Source organism: Dryas octopetala, chromosome 7 (assembly GCF_963921425.1).
Source record: "Dryas octopetala chromosome 7, drDryOcto1.1, whole genome shotgun sequence".
Taxonomy (NCBI): domain Eukaryota; kingdom Viridiplantae; phylum Streptophyta; class Magnoliopsida; order Rosales; family Rosaceae; genus Dryas; species Dryas octopetala.
Window position 1 is genome coordinate 14,731,458 of NC_141372.1, and position 18,090 is coordinate 14,749,547.

An 18,090-nucleotide genomic window follows, 5' to 3' on the forward strand; every position below is an offset into this window, starting at 1 on the left:
TTTTGTATATTAGACAGCGGTCCTTGATTAGATAATATGAAATAAATAGTTGCCTTCAGTAAACTTGAAGTTGTTAGAGTAGGGGTTTAATCTCTTTTTTTACTTTTGTATATTAGACAGCAGTCCTTGATTAGCTCCTGTTCTGTGTTATTTCATAACGATCATCAGAAAAATGAAAAATTTAACGTCATTCACATAGTTGAGATTAAAGGCATGTGTCAATGATTATGGAATCTTGTTTTTCTTGAACAATTAAAGGGCATCTGGTTCTCAATACTGAAGTGCATCTAATTCTTGCAGCTCAAGTTAAAAGTCTTGTTCAGCACCAAACCACCATGACATAATAGATATTGATCGAAGGTCTTTGCTACGAAGTTTTCTCTTGCTTCACTTTTGTTGGTAGATGGTAGGTTTTGAAAGAGAGTCTATGTGCAATGAGTGATTGGGTTTTCAATACCCATGGGATTTTATATTTTAAACATTTGGGAGGTGGTAGTGCGGGAATGCCCTTTATTTTTTTCTGCTTTTTTCATTTTACTCAGATATTTTAAACATTTGGGAGGTGGTAGTGATTGGCCTTCTGCTTTTTTTTTTTTTTTTCCTTTTCTTTTCTTTTGTACAAGAGAAGGTTAAAGGGAAAAAATGAAGGTTTTATTAACATGATGTGTTGTAACCATGCAACCATGCAATCCCCCCCTGCAAGACTACAAGCAGGGGAGCAACATGCACTGTATATAACACAAAAAACCCGATTGGCTTCAGACTTCTTAATGCCATTGATTAAGCCAAAATTGCACACTTCTTGATCAGTAACAAAATTTTCAGTTTTCACAGACATTCTATTTCATAGCTAGGGGACCGAATTCTTAACAAATCACATTTGGTTTATTCTCTTTTGTTAGAGAACAACAACACTTCTCTGTATATATAGGCTAAAACACACATCAGTTCTTCAGGAGGTCCCGTGAAAAAAATCCTCTTGCAGTATGGCCTGACTGCTTCAACCGGAGAAGCATGAAGAGGGCCCTGGCATGAAGAAAAAAGATGAGAGAGACTACTGAGAGAGAGAGAGAGAGAGAGTCCATTTTAAGGTTGAAGAGGACCCTGCATGAAGAAAAAATAATTAGGACATGAGAGAGAGAGAGTGTGTGTGTGTTATAAATCACTTTTAAACAAAACTAAGCCCAGCCCACCTTGAAAAACAAAACGACACCACCCTTCGTTCTCTCTCTGGTCTCTCGTTCTGTCTTAACTCTCAGTCTCAGCTCTCACTCTCTCTCACCAGAAATCTAAATCATCGCCTTCAATCTTTATTTTCAGCATGGGCAGGTATTTCTCTTGAATCTTTTCTCTTCTTTTTTGTTTCTAATTTAATTTAGGTTTAAATGTTTGAGGCTGAATTTAGGGATTCTAATTGTGTGTGAATTTAGCTAGGGTTTATATTTGAGTATTAAGGTTAGGTTTAAATGTGAGAACTGAGAACCCCATTTGAATTTAGGGATTAAATTTAGGAATTTTTTATTTTGTTGGATTTTATGCCCCAATGACCAGACCCATACCCATTTCAATATCACCCGAATTCTTAACAAATCACATTTGTTTTTTTTTAAAACATATAGGTTCTTGTTCTCCATTGCCAACGATCAGCTTCTGGTGACGAGCAGGAAGAAAGAGCAAGTCCATTAGTCCAGTTGACTTGTATTGTATATTTATATGCCTTCTTGTTACTTAGTAAAGTATAACTTGTATCTGTATAGTCTCCAGTTGCTGAATAGCACAAGCCATGGGCCAATGGCCATAAAAGCAATCATAGAATTCTAGTAAAAAGAAGACGAAGTTTGGTCTCGTAAAGTGTGAGAGAGTATATGATGTCCGAGCATATGGACACATATTTCATTTGTCAATGCATATGTGATCAACTTGATTGATGTGGGATTGCTTGTAAATTTCAGGTGCCAAGTTTTGTAAGCTCAATCTTAAGTGTTGGAAGTGGAAGTTTGGAAACCAAGTTGTATATTTCATTATTGCTGGTTTGGAAAGCTTCAAAATTCAATCTTAAATTCTTAGTTGCATATTGCTAGAAATAAGGTTGCTAGGTGTATATTTTCTGTTTATTAATGAAATTTCCTTGTACTGTCAAGGTATTTTTTAGCCCACCCCAGTTTCAGATCCTGGATCCGTCCCTGATGGCAAACCGATTGACTTGGCTTATACCCAGTGCAAAACCATTTCCAACCATATCTCCCAATCTTTTCTAGCATACCCACTTCTCCCAATCATTCTCTCCAAACCAATCAGCATGGCCTCTGTATACACAGCTTGGATTGATCATTTTGGGATGTGTTTGATCAATTAGCACCCAGCCATCTCCACCCAAGCAGCAGGCACTACACGTGTTTGACGAATTGCTCCAACCAAGTGAATTGTCTCAAATGCCACCCAACGCACTTTAACACAAAATATTAATCCGGTTGGTAACAAATTTAAGCCCAAACAGTTTCTGAAGAGAAGGAACCTCTTGCAACAATGGAGGAAAACCAAATTGAAACCGCCAAACCGTCCCAAACTCTAATCTCTTTCCCTCCTCACCGTCGAAGACACCTCAGGAGGGAAACTTACCGTACCTTGGTTTGCATACTATCCCACTGCTACAACGAGTCGCAACATTCAATTCCCTCTCAATTTGTACCTCAGGAGCTTAATCAAGGTAGTTGAATTTGCATAGCTCAGTTTTTTTTTTTTTATACTGTTTGGTTGTTGAGAAATCGAATTTAACTTAGTGAAACTGATTTCTTCATTACTTCAGTAGCTTAGTGATTTGGAATGTTTAGTTTAAAGTTTTAGAATTTTGGTTTTTATATTTTTATAGCTAATTTTAGGTTTAATTGTGTTGTTTTACTGATTTTTATATTCTTTATTTTGTGTTAAGATAATGGCAGCAATGAGTCAGGGCAAGCAGCTGAAAAGGAAGTGTATGAGAATGAATTGGTTGCTCCTGAGAGTGTGAAGCCTGATAATTCGGCAGCTCAACAAGTCATGACGGTTGATGAGAATTGTGATGCTAATGTTTTCCGAGAAACAATAGAGCAGATAGAAGATTTAATGATATCGGAAGAGAATGAGTATCTGTCGAAGCAAAAGGACGCGATGGACATTGAAAATATCTTTGGAATTGGTTTTCAAGATTTGGGGTTTGGTCCTGAACAAATGCTGATGGATGAGCTCGAGCAGATTGTGAACGGAAATGAAGACAACACTCCTAAACCCTCAACCACATCATTGGATCAGAACCCGAGTGGGAACGATAAAGTTGAATTGTTTAATAACCAAGAACGTGATGACTTTCAACGCGGTGTTGCAGTGAGATCTGAAAATGTGGATCAAAAGGTTTGTGATGCCTTTGATTCGTCTTTAAATAATACTGTGGTTGGTGAAATTTCAAATCAAAAGGAGTCTAATGAACACTACGATTCCTTGAGGACTAACACATTGGTTGTAGAGCCTATAATGCAACATAAAGGAATGGAGACTTCTGTATCTGCTGGGGGTGATACAGAAGCCTTTGATTTCTCTTTAAACAAAGACATGGTTGTTGAAGCTTCAAATCCTAGTGAATGTAACAAAGACAAAGTTCTACACAGAAAACTAATTATTTGGAAGTAGAGCATGAAATGCAGCCGAAGGATAAGGAACTGGAGAAAATAGCTTGCACCAGAAATGGGATGACTTCTCCCAACCATATGAATGATAGAGATATTGAAGAGGGAGAAATTTCTGGTGAGGACGGTACAGATGACCGATCAATAGATATGATTTTGCATGATACAGTAATGTTTGAGGAAAAGAAGGTCAATGAGGTGCAAATATGTAAAGATGTAATTGGTAGAAAAGAGCACCCTTGTAAGGAAGCAAATGGAATATATTTTGACTATGATTCCTTTGTGGTTGATACTGCTGACAATGTAAAAAATGGTGGAGGAGTGGAACTCAGAGAAAGTAAAAGAACTGAAAACATTTGTAGACCAGGAGTTGTTAGGGGTAAATATATGAAAGCTATAAAGGCAGATGACTTTGATCCTTTGGTAGAGAGTGGAAGAATTGAAAAGAAAAATAGCCGAGTTAGGGAGGTTATTGGCTGTCCAGCGTTTTGTACTAATAATCTACCATTGCATGAACAAATCTCAGAGAAAAATACAGCTGGAACCCATGGAATTGCATCTGAAGAAAAGGTATTTTTTTCACTTGTGTATTTTCTTTTCCTTAGATGCATGTCCATATATTCTGTTTTCTTTTCGTAAATTCTGTATACTCGTACCAATGTAGCTGTTGGCATGGTACATTTTGTGATGTATCAATATGCCACCTTCATTCTTTAGAGTTGCTGCTTAATTCATTGAGCAGAAACTCTACCACATACATACACATTGCTCTTTTGCCAGAGAGTCTTGAGTTTGAGTTAATTTTTAGTTTGACACATTGCTCTTTTGGTCCATATGTAACCACTATGGTTTATTGGTGATCATGTGCAGTGGGATGCCGTTGCCTGTAATAAGAAAAAGCGTGGTCTTCCTTCAAAGGAATCAAAAGAAAGGAAAAAGGTATTACATATTAGTTATTACTTACATTGCAAAGAGATCTTATTGCAAATCTCTTTGGAACTCCCATTTGGAAAAGTAATTGAAAAGTTTCTCAATATGTTCAGTGCTTAAGGGCAACATATTGTAGCTGCTTGTAAATGTACATTGATATTTATTTTTCATGAACAATGCACCTTGCAGGCAAAAGACCGAAAGAAACAAGCAGAAAAGAACAGGAAACTTGGTGTTAAAAGGCTGAAGCTGCTTCCAATACAGAAACCAAAAACTGTAAATTATTGCCGCCATTATCTAAAGGGAAGGTGCTACGAGGTTGAGCTTTCAATTCTATCAATCTTGTTGATTTATATTGATTTTTTAACTTTACTTTATATTTGTCCTAAAGCAGCGTGCCTTGATATTGCTTATTGCAAAAGTACTTGATTTTTGACCATACGCAGAACTGTTTTCCTCATAATTATTTCTTTGTAGAGTTGCCAAAGCAATGTCTGTTCTTTTATTTCTTTTTAAAACAATTTTGGGGTGTCAATGATCTATCATCATTTGATTTCCTTCCCTTAGCTCTCTCCTCATTTATCATGTTTTGTTTTTGTTTTTGTTTCACAGGGTGAAAAATGCAAATTTTCACATGATATGGTGCCTCTAACAAAATCCAAGGTATGTCAATTGACTGGATTCTTAATGCTTTCTCGTGGTGCTAGTTGCTTTAATTGAAGGATTTTTTTTTAAGATCGCTTCTTTTACCACCCCCAAAATTTTCATCCCACCTCTTTGTAAAATTTTCAATTACACTTTTATCCTTCTATGAATTGCCTAAAATGACAAACATTAAACAAAAATGAAAAATGGAACTGGAGGCTGGCATGGCCACCATCATCCCTAACTAACTATAAAACATTAAAAAAAAAGGGTAGGCTGGGTATTTTGCAAATATTGGTGGGTGTGTTAAGCAATATGATTTTTAAAATTTTAATAGGAGGGTTAGCAAAACAGATAGGTGGGATGAGCAGAGTGGGTGGTGGTAATAGAAGTACTCTATAAATGGTACCTAAACTCTATGAAGGATATAATGCACTTTCCTTGTCTTGTATTCTGGTGTTGCAGCCCTGCAGTTTTTTTGCACGTGGGTTATGCATGAAAGGGGATGACTGCCCATATGATCATCAGCTTATCAAGTATCCCTGTGACAAATTTATTGCCAATTGTTTCTGCAGCAGAGGTGATAAGTGTTTGTATTTGCACAAGGTACATTCTTGCCTGTATAAGATGCTACTTTGAGCCACTTATAATGTAAAGCCTGCTTGGTGAGTTCTATCACAGTATATTGCATGTGTAAATTAACTGACTATATCTGCCCTGAGTTATCATTAGCTCTTACCTAATTCAGTTACTACTAAAATAAGTTATATTTTGCTGATCAAATTTACAATTTTTCTAAGATGACATCCAAGGAAGACAGTGCAACTGCTGCTTGCAAACCTGAATTGACGCCTTCCTCGGTGCAAGGTAATTCTGGATCTGCCCAAGTGAAAATCGGCTCTGCCTCCCACAAGAATGCCCATACTCTCAGTAATACTGAACTGCAGTTGAAACAACCTGTTCTGGCTACCAAAGGAATTTGCTTCTTCTCTACTGGGAAACCATCATTAGTTCATTCTAGTATGTATAAACAAGGAGCCTTGACCCTGGATAGGAATACTGGTACCAAAGCTGGGAACCTGATAGACCAAAGTCCATCAAGTTCCTGTCAAAATTCAAATGACATTTTGATGAGAACTCCACCAGTAGTCACTCCTAAAGGAATAAATTTCTTATCATTTGGAAAAGCTTCACCAGATGATGCCAGTGGTACAAACCAAGTCTGTCATAAGACAAGCCCAAGTGTGCCAGAGACTCTTCAAAACTCGAATGGGATGCTACAAGTTAATCAACCTGCAGCAGCACCACAGGGACTAAACTTTTTTTCTTTCGGGGAAACTTCTGTAGCCAACTCTAGTAGTGGAAAACCGGTCAGCTGGGCTTCCGGTTGTGGTAATAATGGGAATCAGACAAGCCAAAGTGTGTCCGGGACTGTTCAAAACTCGAATGGGATGCTAAAAGTTAATCAACCTGCAGCAGCACCACAGGAACTAAACTGTCCTTCATTTGGGAAAGCTTCCATAGCTAACTCTAGTAGTGAAAAACCAGTTAGCTTGGCTTCTGGTTGTGGTAACAATGGGGATCCTTGTAGCCCAAGTGTGTCCAGGACTGTTCAAAACTCAATTGGGGTGCTTAAAGTTAATCAGCCTGCAGCAGCACCACAGGGACTAAACTTTTTTTCTTTCGGGAAATCTTCCGTAGCTAACTCTAGCAGTGAAAAACCTCTTAGCTTGGCTGCCGGTTGTGGTAACAATGAGGGTTTTCATGAGAATCAAAATAGAGTTGATAACCCTCAAAACCCAAGTGCAATCTCACTGAAGCTGCCACATTCTCCACTTACTTCGGGTCAATCTTCAGATCACATAGCATCCAGGTTTCATAAAGACATAGACAAATCATCTCAGAGGGCATTCTTTTCGACACTTGCATTTGCAGCAAAGTATGAAACCAAAAGGATGAATCAGTCAATTGGTTCTACCAGTACTCAGGTTGATAGGGACACTAAGAATAGCAGTATGAGTGAAGGTTTGCAGAATGACACTGCAAAAGCTCTTAAAATTTTGGATTTCTTGTCCGGTATTGGTAGTAAAACCAAGCAGTAGATGCATTTGCATGGTGTTTAACAGAACTGAGTCCTACACAGGATTGGATGGCAAGAAGGGGCTCCTCCTGCAGCCAGAGTTAAGATTTTTGTTTCTTCAGTTTCGTAAAATATACAAGGCTAACAAGTAGCATCTCGCTTGCCCTTCTATTTTCAGCAGCTTTTGAAAAGGTACAGTTTAGATTTTTTTACCTGTGAACAGTATTTTCTTATATGCTGAGGCAACCGCGCGGATAATAGGTCAAGGCTAACTTGGATATAACAGCTAGTGTTTGAACTTTGAACACCCATCACCCTATAGTTACTGACAATTAATTATGTTAAAATTATAGTTATATATACGGCATTTGTCATATTTTACTTGTAAAATTTTAATACACTAATATAATAAATTCATACACAAATTTTAAGAAAAAACAATCTTAAATTCTAAAAATATGATATTACTGCTAAAAAAATTCTCTTATAAGCAAGAGAATCTTATTAATAGCATAGTACTAATTAACATTTACATGAGCCCAAAGTTGGATTGAAAGGAAAGAATTTAAACACTTGGAACTATTTTGTCAATGAAATTCTTGTGGAGGAGCTTTTTTATCATTTTCGTCCATTATTATGGTTAACATGGATTAGTTCAGCCTTTTAAAATCACCAATAATGGGAGTAAATTTTTACTGTGCGTTTGGATGAAGTAGTTTGAAACTACTAAGGAATTCACAAATGACAAGAATTTAAAATGATGTGATTTAAAATTTTATAATATTTAAATTCTCTTGTTTGAATAATATGTAAATATAATTGAATTTAAATACGGAATTAATAGTAGTTTTATTTTTGATGCATCAATTATAAAAGAGTGATGGTAATGGTAGCAACAATAAAAATGATGTTTGTGGTGAGTTGATAATAGTGGTAGGGGTGATGGTCCATGGGCGGTGGGAAAAATGGTGATGGCGAAAATTGGGGTGTTGGTGGTGGCAGCGGTGGCGGTGACGACGATGGTGGTGATGGTGGTGGCAGCGGCAATGTTGATGGTGATGGTGGCGTGCGGCGACAGTGGTGGTGGCGGTGTCAATGGTGGTGGCAGCAGCGGGGTGGTGTCAGTGGTGGTGGTAGCGACGACATGGTGATAGTGGTGGTGGTATTGTGATTAATTGTAAAAGTAATGGGTGGACACGACTTATTATTCTTTTGTAAAAATTAAAATTTTGAAAATGACATCAATTTGGGTGAAATTTAAAGTTGGAATTTAGAGCCCTCAAATCTAAAGTTTGCCACATAGAATTTACAAAATTTTGTATTTATGGACTCAAACAAAGAAATTAGAGTATGTAATTTTTTAAATGTTGAATTTTGTTTAAATTTCAAGTTTTTTTTTTTTCATCCAAACACACCAACGAGTGTATACACTCATTTGTTATATTTATTTATTAGCTTTTTATCACAAATAGTCTCTCAATTTTAACAAAAATATCAATTTGGTCCTTAAAGTGGGGTTGAGATCTCCTGTCTCCAATCATCATGTCCCTTCATGTCCCCTTTCTTAGCTTTTTTGGGCCCTTTCTTAATTCTTGTTTTGTTTAAAAAACATATTTATTTTTTCAAAAAATTTTAAGAGAGGGGATAGGGAGGGACATGGGGAATTTGGGACATAAGATCTCTACCCCTTAAAGTGCATTTTACTTAATGTGGTCTTTCATATTTACCACTACTCATCAATGTTGTTTGTTCTGTTCAATTCCATTTGAATTGCCATAGAAAATCTCACACGTAAAGAGGTCCAGTGGGCCTCACCCAACCCAGATGGTGGACCTGTACTGGAGCCTTATTAGTACTTACAGCAATCTATTTAATAGGAGTTCCAATTGTATACAATTGTACGTTCACCCTAAAAAATATTATGCATAAGAATTCACAAATTAGTAAAATTACCGAAATTAATTAGGACTAGATATTCTTCCATAAATAGACAAATACCAGATTAGATTTTGGTTGTTCTTCTCTGCATGTAGGCTTTCACAATTTTTTACGTCCGGATAGAATAGAGCGCCGTTTAAATTTACTTTTTGTCCACAAAGGCCGTTTAATTAGTTACTAATTCAGTAATGCTAGACATCCCACATTTTTATACCATAATTTCATACAACCTTATGTGGCAATTTACATGGCATTCATGCATTGGACACTAAAAAATAAAAACAAAAATCCAAAAAGAAAAAGAAAAACTTTGTCCAGTAAAATAATGACACGTAAGATGGTATAAAAATATGGTATAAGAATGTGGTAAATATAGCATTATTTTTACTAATTTAGGAGAAGTCAAATAAGGGAGCCAAATTGGTTACCAACTTACCAATCAATAAGGTCTAATAATAAAAACATTTGGACCACATTTCATGTATCATATCACTCTAATAGTGAGATTCACTTTTCCAAAAATTTATCTTGGGTAGTCATATATAACACCGTCATCTGGTATAATAAATCTACGGTTATGTATAAGATGGGTGAAGGATGAGTCCGCCCATATTATAACGGGTGCATTGATTACACCATGTGACGACAATGTTACGTTATACATAATAATTTGTCCTCTTATACAAATTAATCTCATCTTTATTAGTGATATGACACACAAAATGATAAATGAATCACACTTATATTAGTAACATATGCACCATTGTGGTACATATATGAATATATATATACATATATATATGGTCTAACCATCCAAAATTCCAGAAAAAAATTTACAATTTATTTGCATATGGCATTGGCAAAGAAACACGTACCTTGAATTAATATATTAGAAGCATAACCAAATATATATATATGTGATTAATAGAACAACAAAGCATTAAAACCAACAAGTTTTGTGCAAATTAATGGGTTTGAAGGGGCTAATATCATCAAATAATAAGTCCACACATCTAACAGAGAGCACCATTAATAATAAGCTTCAACTCAAATGCATATATTCAATTTCATGCAACCAAATATTTAGATGAGGGGATAACCTCGATCATCAACAAAAGCATGGTAGCCAGGGTCAGAAAGCCAGAGCTTAGCCAGATGAATGTGAGAAGTGAAACCTCTATGGATTGCTTCAACATCCCAGATGGTACTTTCAGCTTTCCTTGAATGAATAAAGTTGTTCATTGGCTTCTCTTCATCCATAGTGCCAATTCTTGACTGATCCCACTGCTTCACAAGAACATGAGTCAGATAGTGCAATGGTTGATTATAAAATTGCTCCATGGACTTGACTAATGCATGCCAAGTGATGAAGATAGCCTTCGACCTGCGAAGCGATGGGACTGAAATCTGGTGCATGTGTTCTTGATAATCTTGTGCAAGATTCAGTACAACTTCTACATCAAAAAATCATTCTTGTTGTAAATTTCATAGTAATGGAAGAACTAAAATTTGATAAAAGTTAAATGCATATATTTGGTTGCATTCGGAGGGAATTGAACACCAAACCTATCCTAATCCATTATCGTAGTTACATGTATTGCTTTGAGTTTTAGATATATATGGTTCATGTACTGTCTAATTTCCAATTTCCAAATCAATATAGTACTATTCCCTAGTCATAGTGCCTATTTCGAGTACTATACTGTGAGTCAACTAGTGAGATTCAATTGCATTATCAATTATTCAAGTTAATTTAAGTTTGATTTCTGATCAATGGTATAGTTTGTGGGCTTCACAATCATCATTTCAAATAGGCTTATTAGCGCCAATGTCCTCTGAAACTAATTTTCATTTTCACTTTGTCCCCTGAAACTTCATTCATCTCACTTCCCCTTCCCCCCCCCCCCCCGGTGCGAACTTTACAAACCCTTTCAGTACGTTCACCCTATTCCGTCAAGTCCATCATGAGCTTCGTGAAAAAAGATGACGTGGTGCTTACATAGATGTGCATTTTGGTATGTAAGACGCCGAGTGCACAAAAGATTAATGAAAAATGATTTTAAAACTTAAGACAAAAATTAAAATTCAATTAAAACTTAATTTTTAATCAAATTAAAAAACAACCCAAATCCCCCACCCCAAACCCAGCCGCCGGCCCCCCACCGGGAAATCCTCTTCCAAGCCAACCACCGCACCCCACCAACCCAGCCACCAAGCCTCCCCGCGCTCTCTCTCTCTCTCTCTCTCTCTCTCTCTCTCTCTCTCTCTCTCTCTCTCTCTCTCTCTCTCTCTTTCTCTCTCTCGTCTCTGCCTAGATCAGATCGCTTACAGGAGGCCGGCGACTTACCCAAAGGTCAGCGACTTTGGGTTTCGACTTGTTTGGATATGCGCAAAGACGACAGAGAAAGAAAAAGAGAGAGGGGGAGATAAGGAAGGAGAGGGAAAGAAAGATAGACAGACAGAGAGATAAAGGTGACTGGGTGGGCTGGGGTGCTGCACCGGAAAGAGGAGCCATCGGCGGTGGGGCCGGCGGCCAAGTGGCCAGGTGGGGTGGGGTTTTCTTGTTTTTTTTTGTTGTTGTATATATTTCCTTTTTTTTAGAAAATATTTCTTGTTTCTTTTTAAATTTTAGTTTTTTAATTTAAGTGTAAATTTTTTTTTTTTTAGGGTTAATATATTTTTTAATTTATCTCATAGGCAAAATAGGAATCTATATTTTTTAATTAAAGTGGGAGGAATGAAGTTTCAATGGGCAAAGTGAAAATCGAAGTTACTTTCATGGAGTATTAGCGCTGATAAGCCTTTCAAATGTATCATTTTGAAAAGAAGTATTTTCATGCTGCTTCAAGACAAAAGTAAAGAATAAACCTCTAGAATTGACTATTGATTGACTAGATGTAGTCATCATATATTTCACTTTTTTTTTTTTGGTGCTTTTATTAAAATTTTATTATGTGTTAAAATCATATGAAATGAATGATATTGTATATGTAAAACTAAAGAGACAACAACTTTGAGAAGTACTAGATACCAAATGAAAATTAGCATTTTCGAACCTGGATCTTCCTTCAATGCCTTTGCACTCCCACTATCATCTTCTTTGCTTTTTATCTTATTATTCCTTTTTCTTTTTCTACTTTTCTTTGCAACTATCTTTTCCCGTTTATTGATACACCGAGTCTGAGCATGATAGATTTCACTCAAATCATCTGAATCGGTCTCTGAATCTGATACAAATAAATGTTGGTAGGTTAAAGAAGAGCGCCGCCGTAACATCTTATTAATCAGGGTAGGAGAAATTAAGGTGGGAAAAAGCTAGGGTACGTTTTACTTATATAGGATGTTAGTGATTGGTTTCAATAGCATTCACTAAACTAACAAAAAAAATTAGGAATGGGCAGTCCACATATATACATGCCCTATATGCCCGGCCTTTCACATGATGTTCACGTGATGGGGTGATTATGAAAGGAGAAACGACATACACATTTTTTCTTTGAAAGACTTTCGCTTAGGGTCAATTTATCTATGCCAAGTTTTTGCAATGTTTTATTACTATTTCTTTTTTTCTTTTTTTATAGAATTGTATTACTATTATTTCATATAGAATAATAATTGTGCAAAACATTAAATTGCATCTAACTCCTTCAAGTTTAGGCTTTTCGTTTTATAACACACAACTCTTTTTTATAATGTAAAAAATCTCCTAAATCCTCGTTGATTCACATTATTAATAATAAGTAGTTGTGTCCAGTAGAAAATTATATTCCAATTAAAAGACCATATTTGATCCTGGTCATTAGGCAAACTGCAAACATCACTTGAAGAGCCGTACAATAAAACTGTATAAAATTAAAAGATTACATGTCATTTAAACCAAAAAGCCTATTCATATGTCAGTGCAAATGGTTTATGAATCAACCTCAAACAAAACCTTATTAGAAACGGGTAATAAGAGCAAATGGTGATTCTTTTTTTATTTTTTATTTTTTTATATTTCAACCCCCAAAAAATTTCCCAAATAAAACCCAAAGAATAATGATAAAATTACTTTTTGACACAATCATAATCATAAACAAAAATCTTTCACCTTTTAGACACAATTAAAAAGAAACAGTTGATGATGAATAAGGTTGCTCTATATCTTTATTCTTTCTCGTCATATCTATGTAGATAACATATTATACGTTATTCATATGGCTAGCTAGTCTTGGCGCTTTATTAATCTTTTCATCTTTGAAAGCAAAATTGGTCTCTACATAAGATTGAGAACTTGTCGTTTAGATCTGTATATATTGTTTTCCTGAGGATCATAGTAGATCTGCACATGTAACATACAACATTATGCAACATACAACATTATGTATATTATGTAAATAGACGAACATAAGTTTTTCAATAAAACATGAAATGATTGTAATGATAATCGAATGGTTAAATGATTTCTGATTTGATTGATTTTTTGCAAGATTAATTTTTGAATTGAGACCTAAAATATGAACGGTTTGAATTATGAGATTACATTGTGTAGTGAGCCCAAAATGGTGGTTAGTATTGTATTATCTTACTAACTAGTTAGCTCTAAAGCATTTTTGTATATATATATATATATATATGTATTTGTATACAAGCTAGCTTAGCAAAGTGTGTATACACACTATTGATGCACAAATTTTCTAAAGTCATCAACGACAATAATCAAAACACAAAACGACAATTACACAAGCGAACACAAAGATATATAGTGATTCACCCGATCTCAATGAGATCCAGGCTACATTCGCTTAGTTGTGATTAGAGTTTCACTATGAACAATCAAAGAATATAGAGAGATATTAGAGCCCTAGAGGAGACGTTATAAGTCTCTCCCTAACTAAAAAGGTGGAGGGCCTTATTTATAATAGATGATAAGACCCTCACCTTTACAATTACTCTAAATGGGCTATAACACATCTAAGGCCCAATTATGATACAAACAATAAGGCTCTATATAAACTAAGACCCAATAAATTCTAGTGCTCAACATGACACAAAATAGGTATCAACACACACTAATACTTAGGATTCATAATTGAGCTTGATTTAGTATTTCCAACAAGAAAGTCACATTAAACACTCATAATTAATAAAATAGTAAGTCTAATGAGTAGTTATATATTAAAAAGTATATAAATAACCAACATCTATATGCATGTACATATATAACAACCGTCACAAAGTCAACCAATGCCAATTTGACAATAAATAATTGATAACAACGACTATTCCAAAAATCGTTGTTATATATTTGTGTATAAATTAAAATATCATTTGCCACATAAAAGTGTCGGTATGATCATAAATATAACAAGTAATACTCATTGTTTTCCTAATCAACTTTAGATCGACTACACCCACCTAGTTTTATCCTTACAATACGATGGCCATATAATCTCTTTAAAATACAAAAGTGGAAGAGTTTAGTTACAGACTTAAAGTACATGATAACCCAGAAGCCCACTGACCCAAAAAAAAAAAAAAAAACCTAGAAGCCCATATATTAGTAAGAGTGAGACTATGCAGACCACCCTCAGCTGTTGAGTTGACCACCCTAACATATTTTGTCCAATTTTTTTTTCTTATTTTACCCTTTATTGCAGAAATATGATGAAATTACCTAGATCTATTCAGTGGTTATCTACCGAAACATTCACCAATATTTGGCAGATAAGTGTCAAATAAATACAAACATTTCAACAGATAACTGTCGAATATATTTTTCATTTCCATTTGGTGGTTATCCACCGAATAATCTACCAATGTTCAATACATAACTATCAAATAACCATAAATATTTCGGTAGATAACTGTCAAATGACCCAACGAACAAAATTAAAATTTTTTGTTTTAAGGGTAAAATTGAAATTTTAAAATAAGGTGGTTAACTCAGCAGTTTAGGGTGGTCGAAATAGTACTGACCTATTAGTAATTAGCATAGTTGGGCCGCACTATAGTCCAACCCATCCTTCCTCTGCCATATATTATGGAGTTCATTTTTGCTCACCACAAAAAAGTGGTGGTGAGCATTACCATTATTATAGATGGGTGATACGTGTCTCACCATCCATGATTATCACACATCCATGATGGTGGTAATGCTCACCGTGATGAGCAAAAATGAATCCTATATTATGTCCAATCCCACCCATCATTCTCCTATTTCTTTTCCCCTTTCATGATTAATGGTAGTGATATCCACACTCCTTACAGAAGGTTATCCGTGAGTGCAAAATAGCATTGTTATATATTTGTATTCTCCCAAAGAAGTGCAAGAAGCTTTTTATAAGATAATGCAAATAACACTTCCTTTCATAAAATATTTATTCCAAAATCTCTCAATTATGGTCGATCTACATCTAAAATGGCCCTTTTGGTCCATTTTTAGTATTTATTTTCAATGAATAAGTTTAACATCTTATGAGAGTAGATAAAACATATATTATGAAATCTATTTTATGATTGTTATAGATCGCTAGCTAGAAGAGTAAAAGAGGGGCCATGCCTTATGCCTTGGTTAATTAGGTTTGTGTCTCCTTCAATATTTCAATTACTTGCATAAAGGGGAAATTCCAACGTTTCCATCCCTGCCACTAAAGAGTGAGCAGGGCGTCCCCAGCCCTGGCCATGAATGGAAGTGTTAGCAATATTTAAATACATAGACACCATTTTTTTGTAAGTTGATTTTCAAGTATCCATGAATGTAACACGTGACAAAACTCATGAGAATTGATGACAAAGAAACTTTTTGAAAAAAAAAAAAAAAAATAGTATATGATACACATAAGGATGAAAATATTCAGAAGTTATCTTGACAATTTAAAAGACAATTAGAATAAATGAAATTGCAAGAAGTTTTAGATTTGAAATGGAATCAAAGTATGTGTATCATTGTGGTGGGTTAGGTTTGTGTCTCATGCCTTGTGTGGAAAGGGAAAACTGAGTGTTTCCAACCTTGGTTGTAAAGGGGATTAGTGACTTGATAGAGTGATCCCATTCTAGTGCAAAATGTTAGTGTTAGCAGACTCTCACATCCCTTATATATATATATACTTACTTTTGGGATATGCAATATTTGAACATAGACACCATCTATTTGTAAGTCGGTTTTCAAGAATGAGTTCCACCCATATGGACTTAAAACCCATAAATTAACACAAGATCGACTCGAGAGATTTGATGACAACCAATCAGGAAATTTTGAGACGTACGTATGATAAACATAGGGAGAAGAAAATTAAAAGAGTTTATATATCATGACCATTTGATCATCACATGGATGAAAAATTACAATAAATGATTGCAAGTTGGCTTTTAAAGATGAGTTTTACCCAACAATTGTTAGAGTAACCCAGTTGGAAGTCTGATTATCAAATGGGTAAATTGTTTTTGATTTAGCTAATTTTTTGCAAAGATAATCTTTCAATAAAAATCTAAAATATAAATGGTTTCAATCATTGAAATATAATATGGATTGGGCCACATGAGAAATCCCTTAAAAAAAAAAAAAGATATTAGCATATTAGCCCTTTAAACTAACTTTTTATAGAGTCTAACACCATTACTTTTTTCTTAATAGCTAAAGCCCATATTTAAAATCCTACGCAACATAAGATAACAACAATCCATTAGTTTCCTATTATTTACAAGTTTTGCCATTATGCAATTAATGTTAATTTTAGATTTCTCTCCCTAACAAATCACTAAATTAGAGCGAATCATTAAATTATTAGAATTATGATTGTTCGTATTTAAATATAGAAATTAATAAATATGTGAGTTGTTTTTTTATTAGAGATATGTTAGTTTTTTATTTTTTATTGGAGATATGTAAGTTTTTATGTTGTAGGTGTATGAGGTATTGTATTTTCATAAAATGTAGGTTCCTTATTAAATAATTCTTATGTAGGTTTCCTTATTAAATAATTCTCATGTAGGTTCCTTGGTCTTTTGTTTATACAAATGTTTGTTCCTTGTTGTTGTAGGTCATTTGTTTATGAGAATTGTATGTAGCTAGGTTCATTATATTTATTTGTTACTGTAGGATGAACACAAAGATGAAGGGCTTAATTATGAAATTGGATGATTTATATAAAAACCCAAAACAATCAATTAAATATGGAAAGATCAATCATAAGGGATTTGGTTGAAACAACACTGGCCTTCATGCTTGAAATTAGACCAACACGTCAAAGGAAATGAATAATGAGCATTAAAGCACCCAAATTTTAGGAAGAACAACAGCCGTTATAAAAGAATAGAGTCAAACATTTAAAAACAATGTCAAACATGAGGATAAGGGTAAAAAAGACATTAAAAAAATCTTAATTTTGTAAAATGTTGACTGAGAAATCTAAATATGGAAAATGGGTGAGTTGGCAGCTAGTCAAAGGGGTTAACTTGAATAAAAAAAAAAAAGCCATGGGTTTAAGTTAGAAAAATATGAGTTTAAAGGGGATTTTATGAATTTTCTATAAAAAAAATAATTTGAAGAATCCCTAAATGAATGGCTTCTATAACAAATTAAGCACAAGAAACACTACAAGTTAATCTAATCTAACTGCAATACCAATAGGCAATAAGTTAGGCTTTCAAAAGGCATGCTGTTTTTTTTTTTTTTTTTTTGAAAAAAGATAAAACTTTGGTTGAAAAAGTGCATTATGCTTCATCAGGCTTTGTGCAAAGCTTGATGATTAGAATCTCATTCCCACACTAGACATCACTATTAATTATCTATTTGAAAACATGCACCACCATAAGAATGAAAAATGTATGTGCTTGAAGCCTTGAATTCTTATTCTA

The 18,090-nt window shown here is 34.6% G+C and overlaps 1 protein-coding gene and 1 pseudogene across 2 annotated transcripts; both read left to right on the forward strand.

Annotated features, from left to right (window-relative positions):
* The first annotated feature begins 2,176 nt into the window (after positions 1-2,176).
* Positions 2,177-5,977, forward strand: LOC147279965 (uncharacterized; annotated as a pseudogene). The gene is made up of 6 exons (XR_015123388.1): positions 2,177-2,707; positions 2,930-4,229; positions 4,530-4,598; positions 4,779-4,907; positions 5,202-5,252; positions 5,700-5,977. The product of XR_015123388.1 is annotated as an uncharacterized LOC147279965 (transcript).
* A 42-nt stretch (positions 5,978-6,019) lies between these two features.
* Positions 6,020-7,922, forward strand: LOC147279966 (uncharacterized). The gene has a single exon (XM_086251021.1). It carries the CDS (start codon positions 6,035-6,037, stop codon positions 7,334-7,336), a length of 1,302 nt encoding a protein of 433 aa, XP_086107147.1. The 5' UTR covers positions 6,020-6,034; the 3' UTR covers positions 7,337-7,922.
* Positions 7,923-18,090: the final 10,168 nt, after the last annotated feature.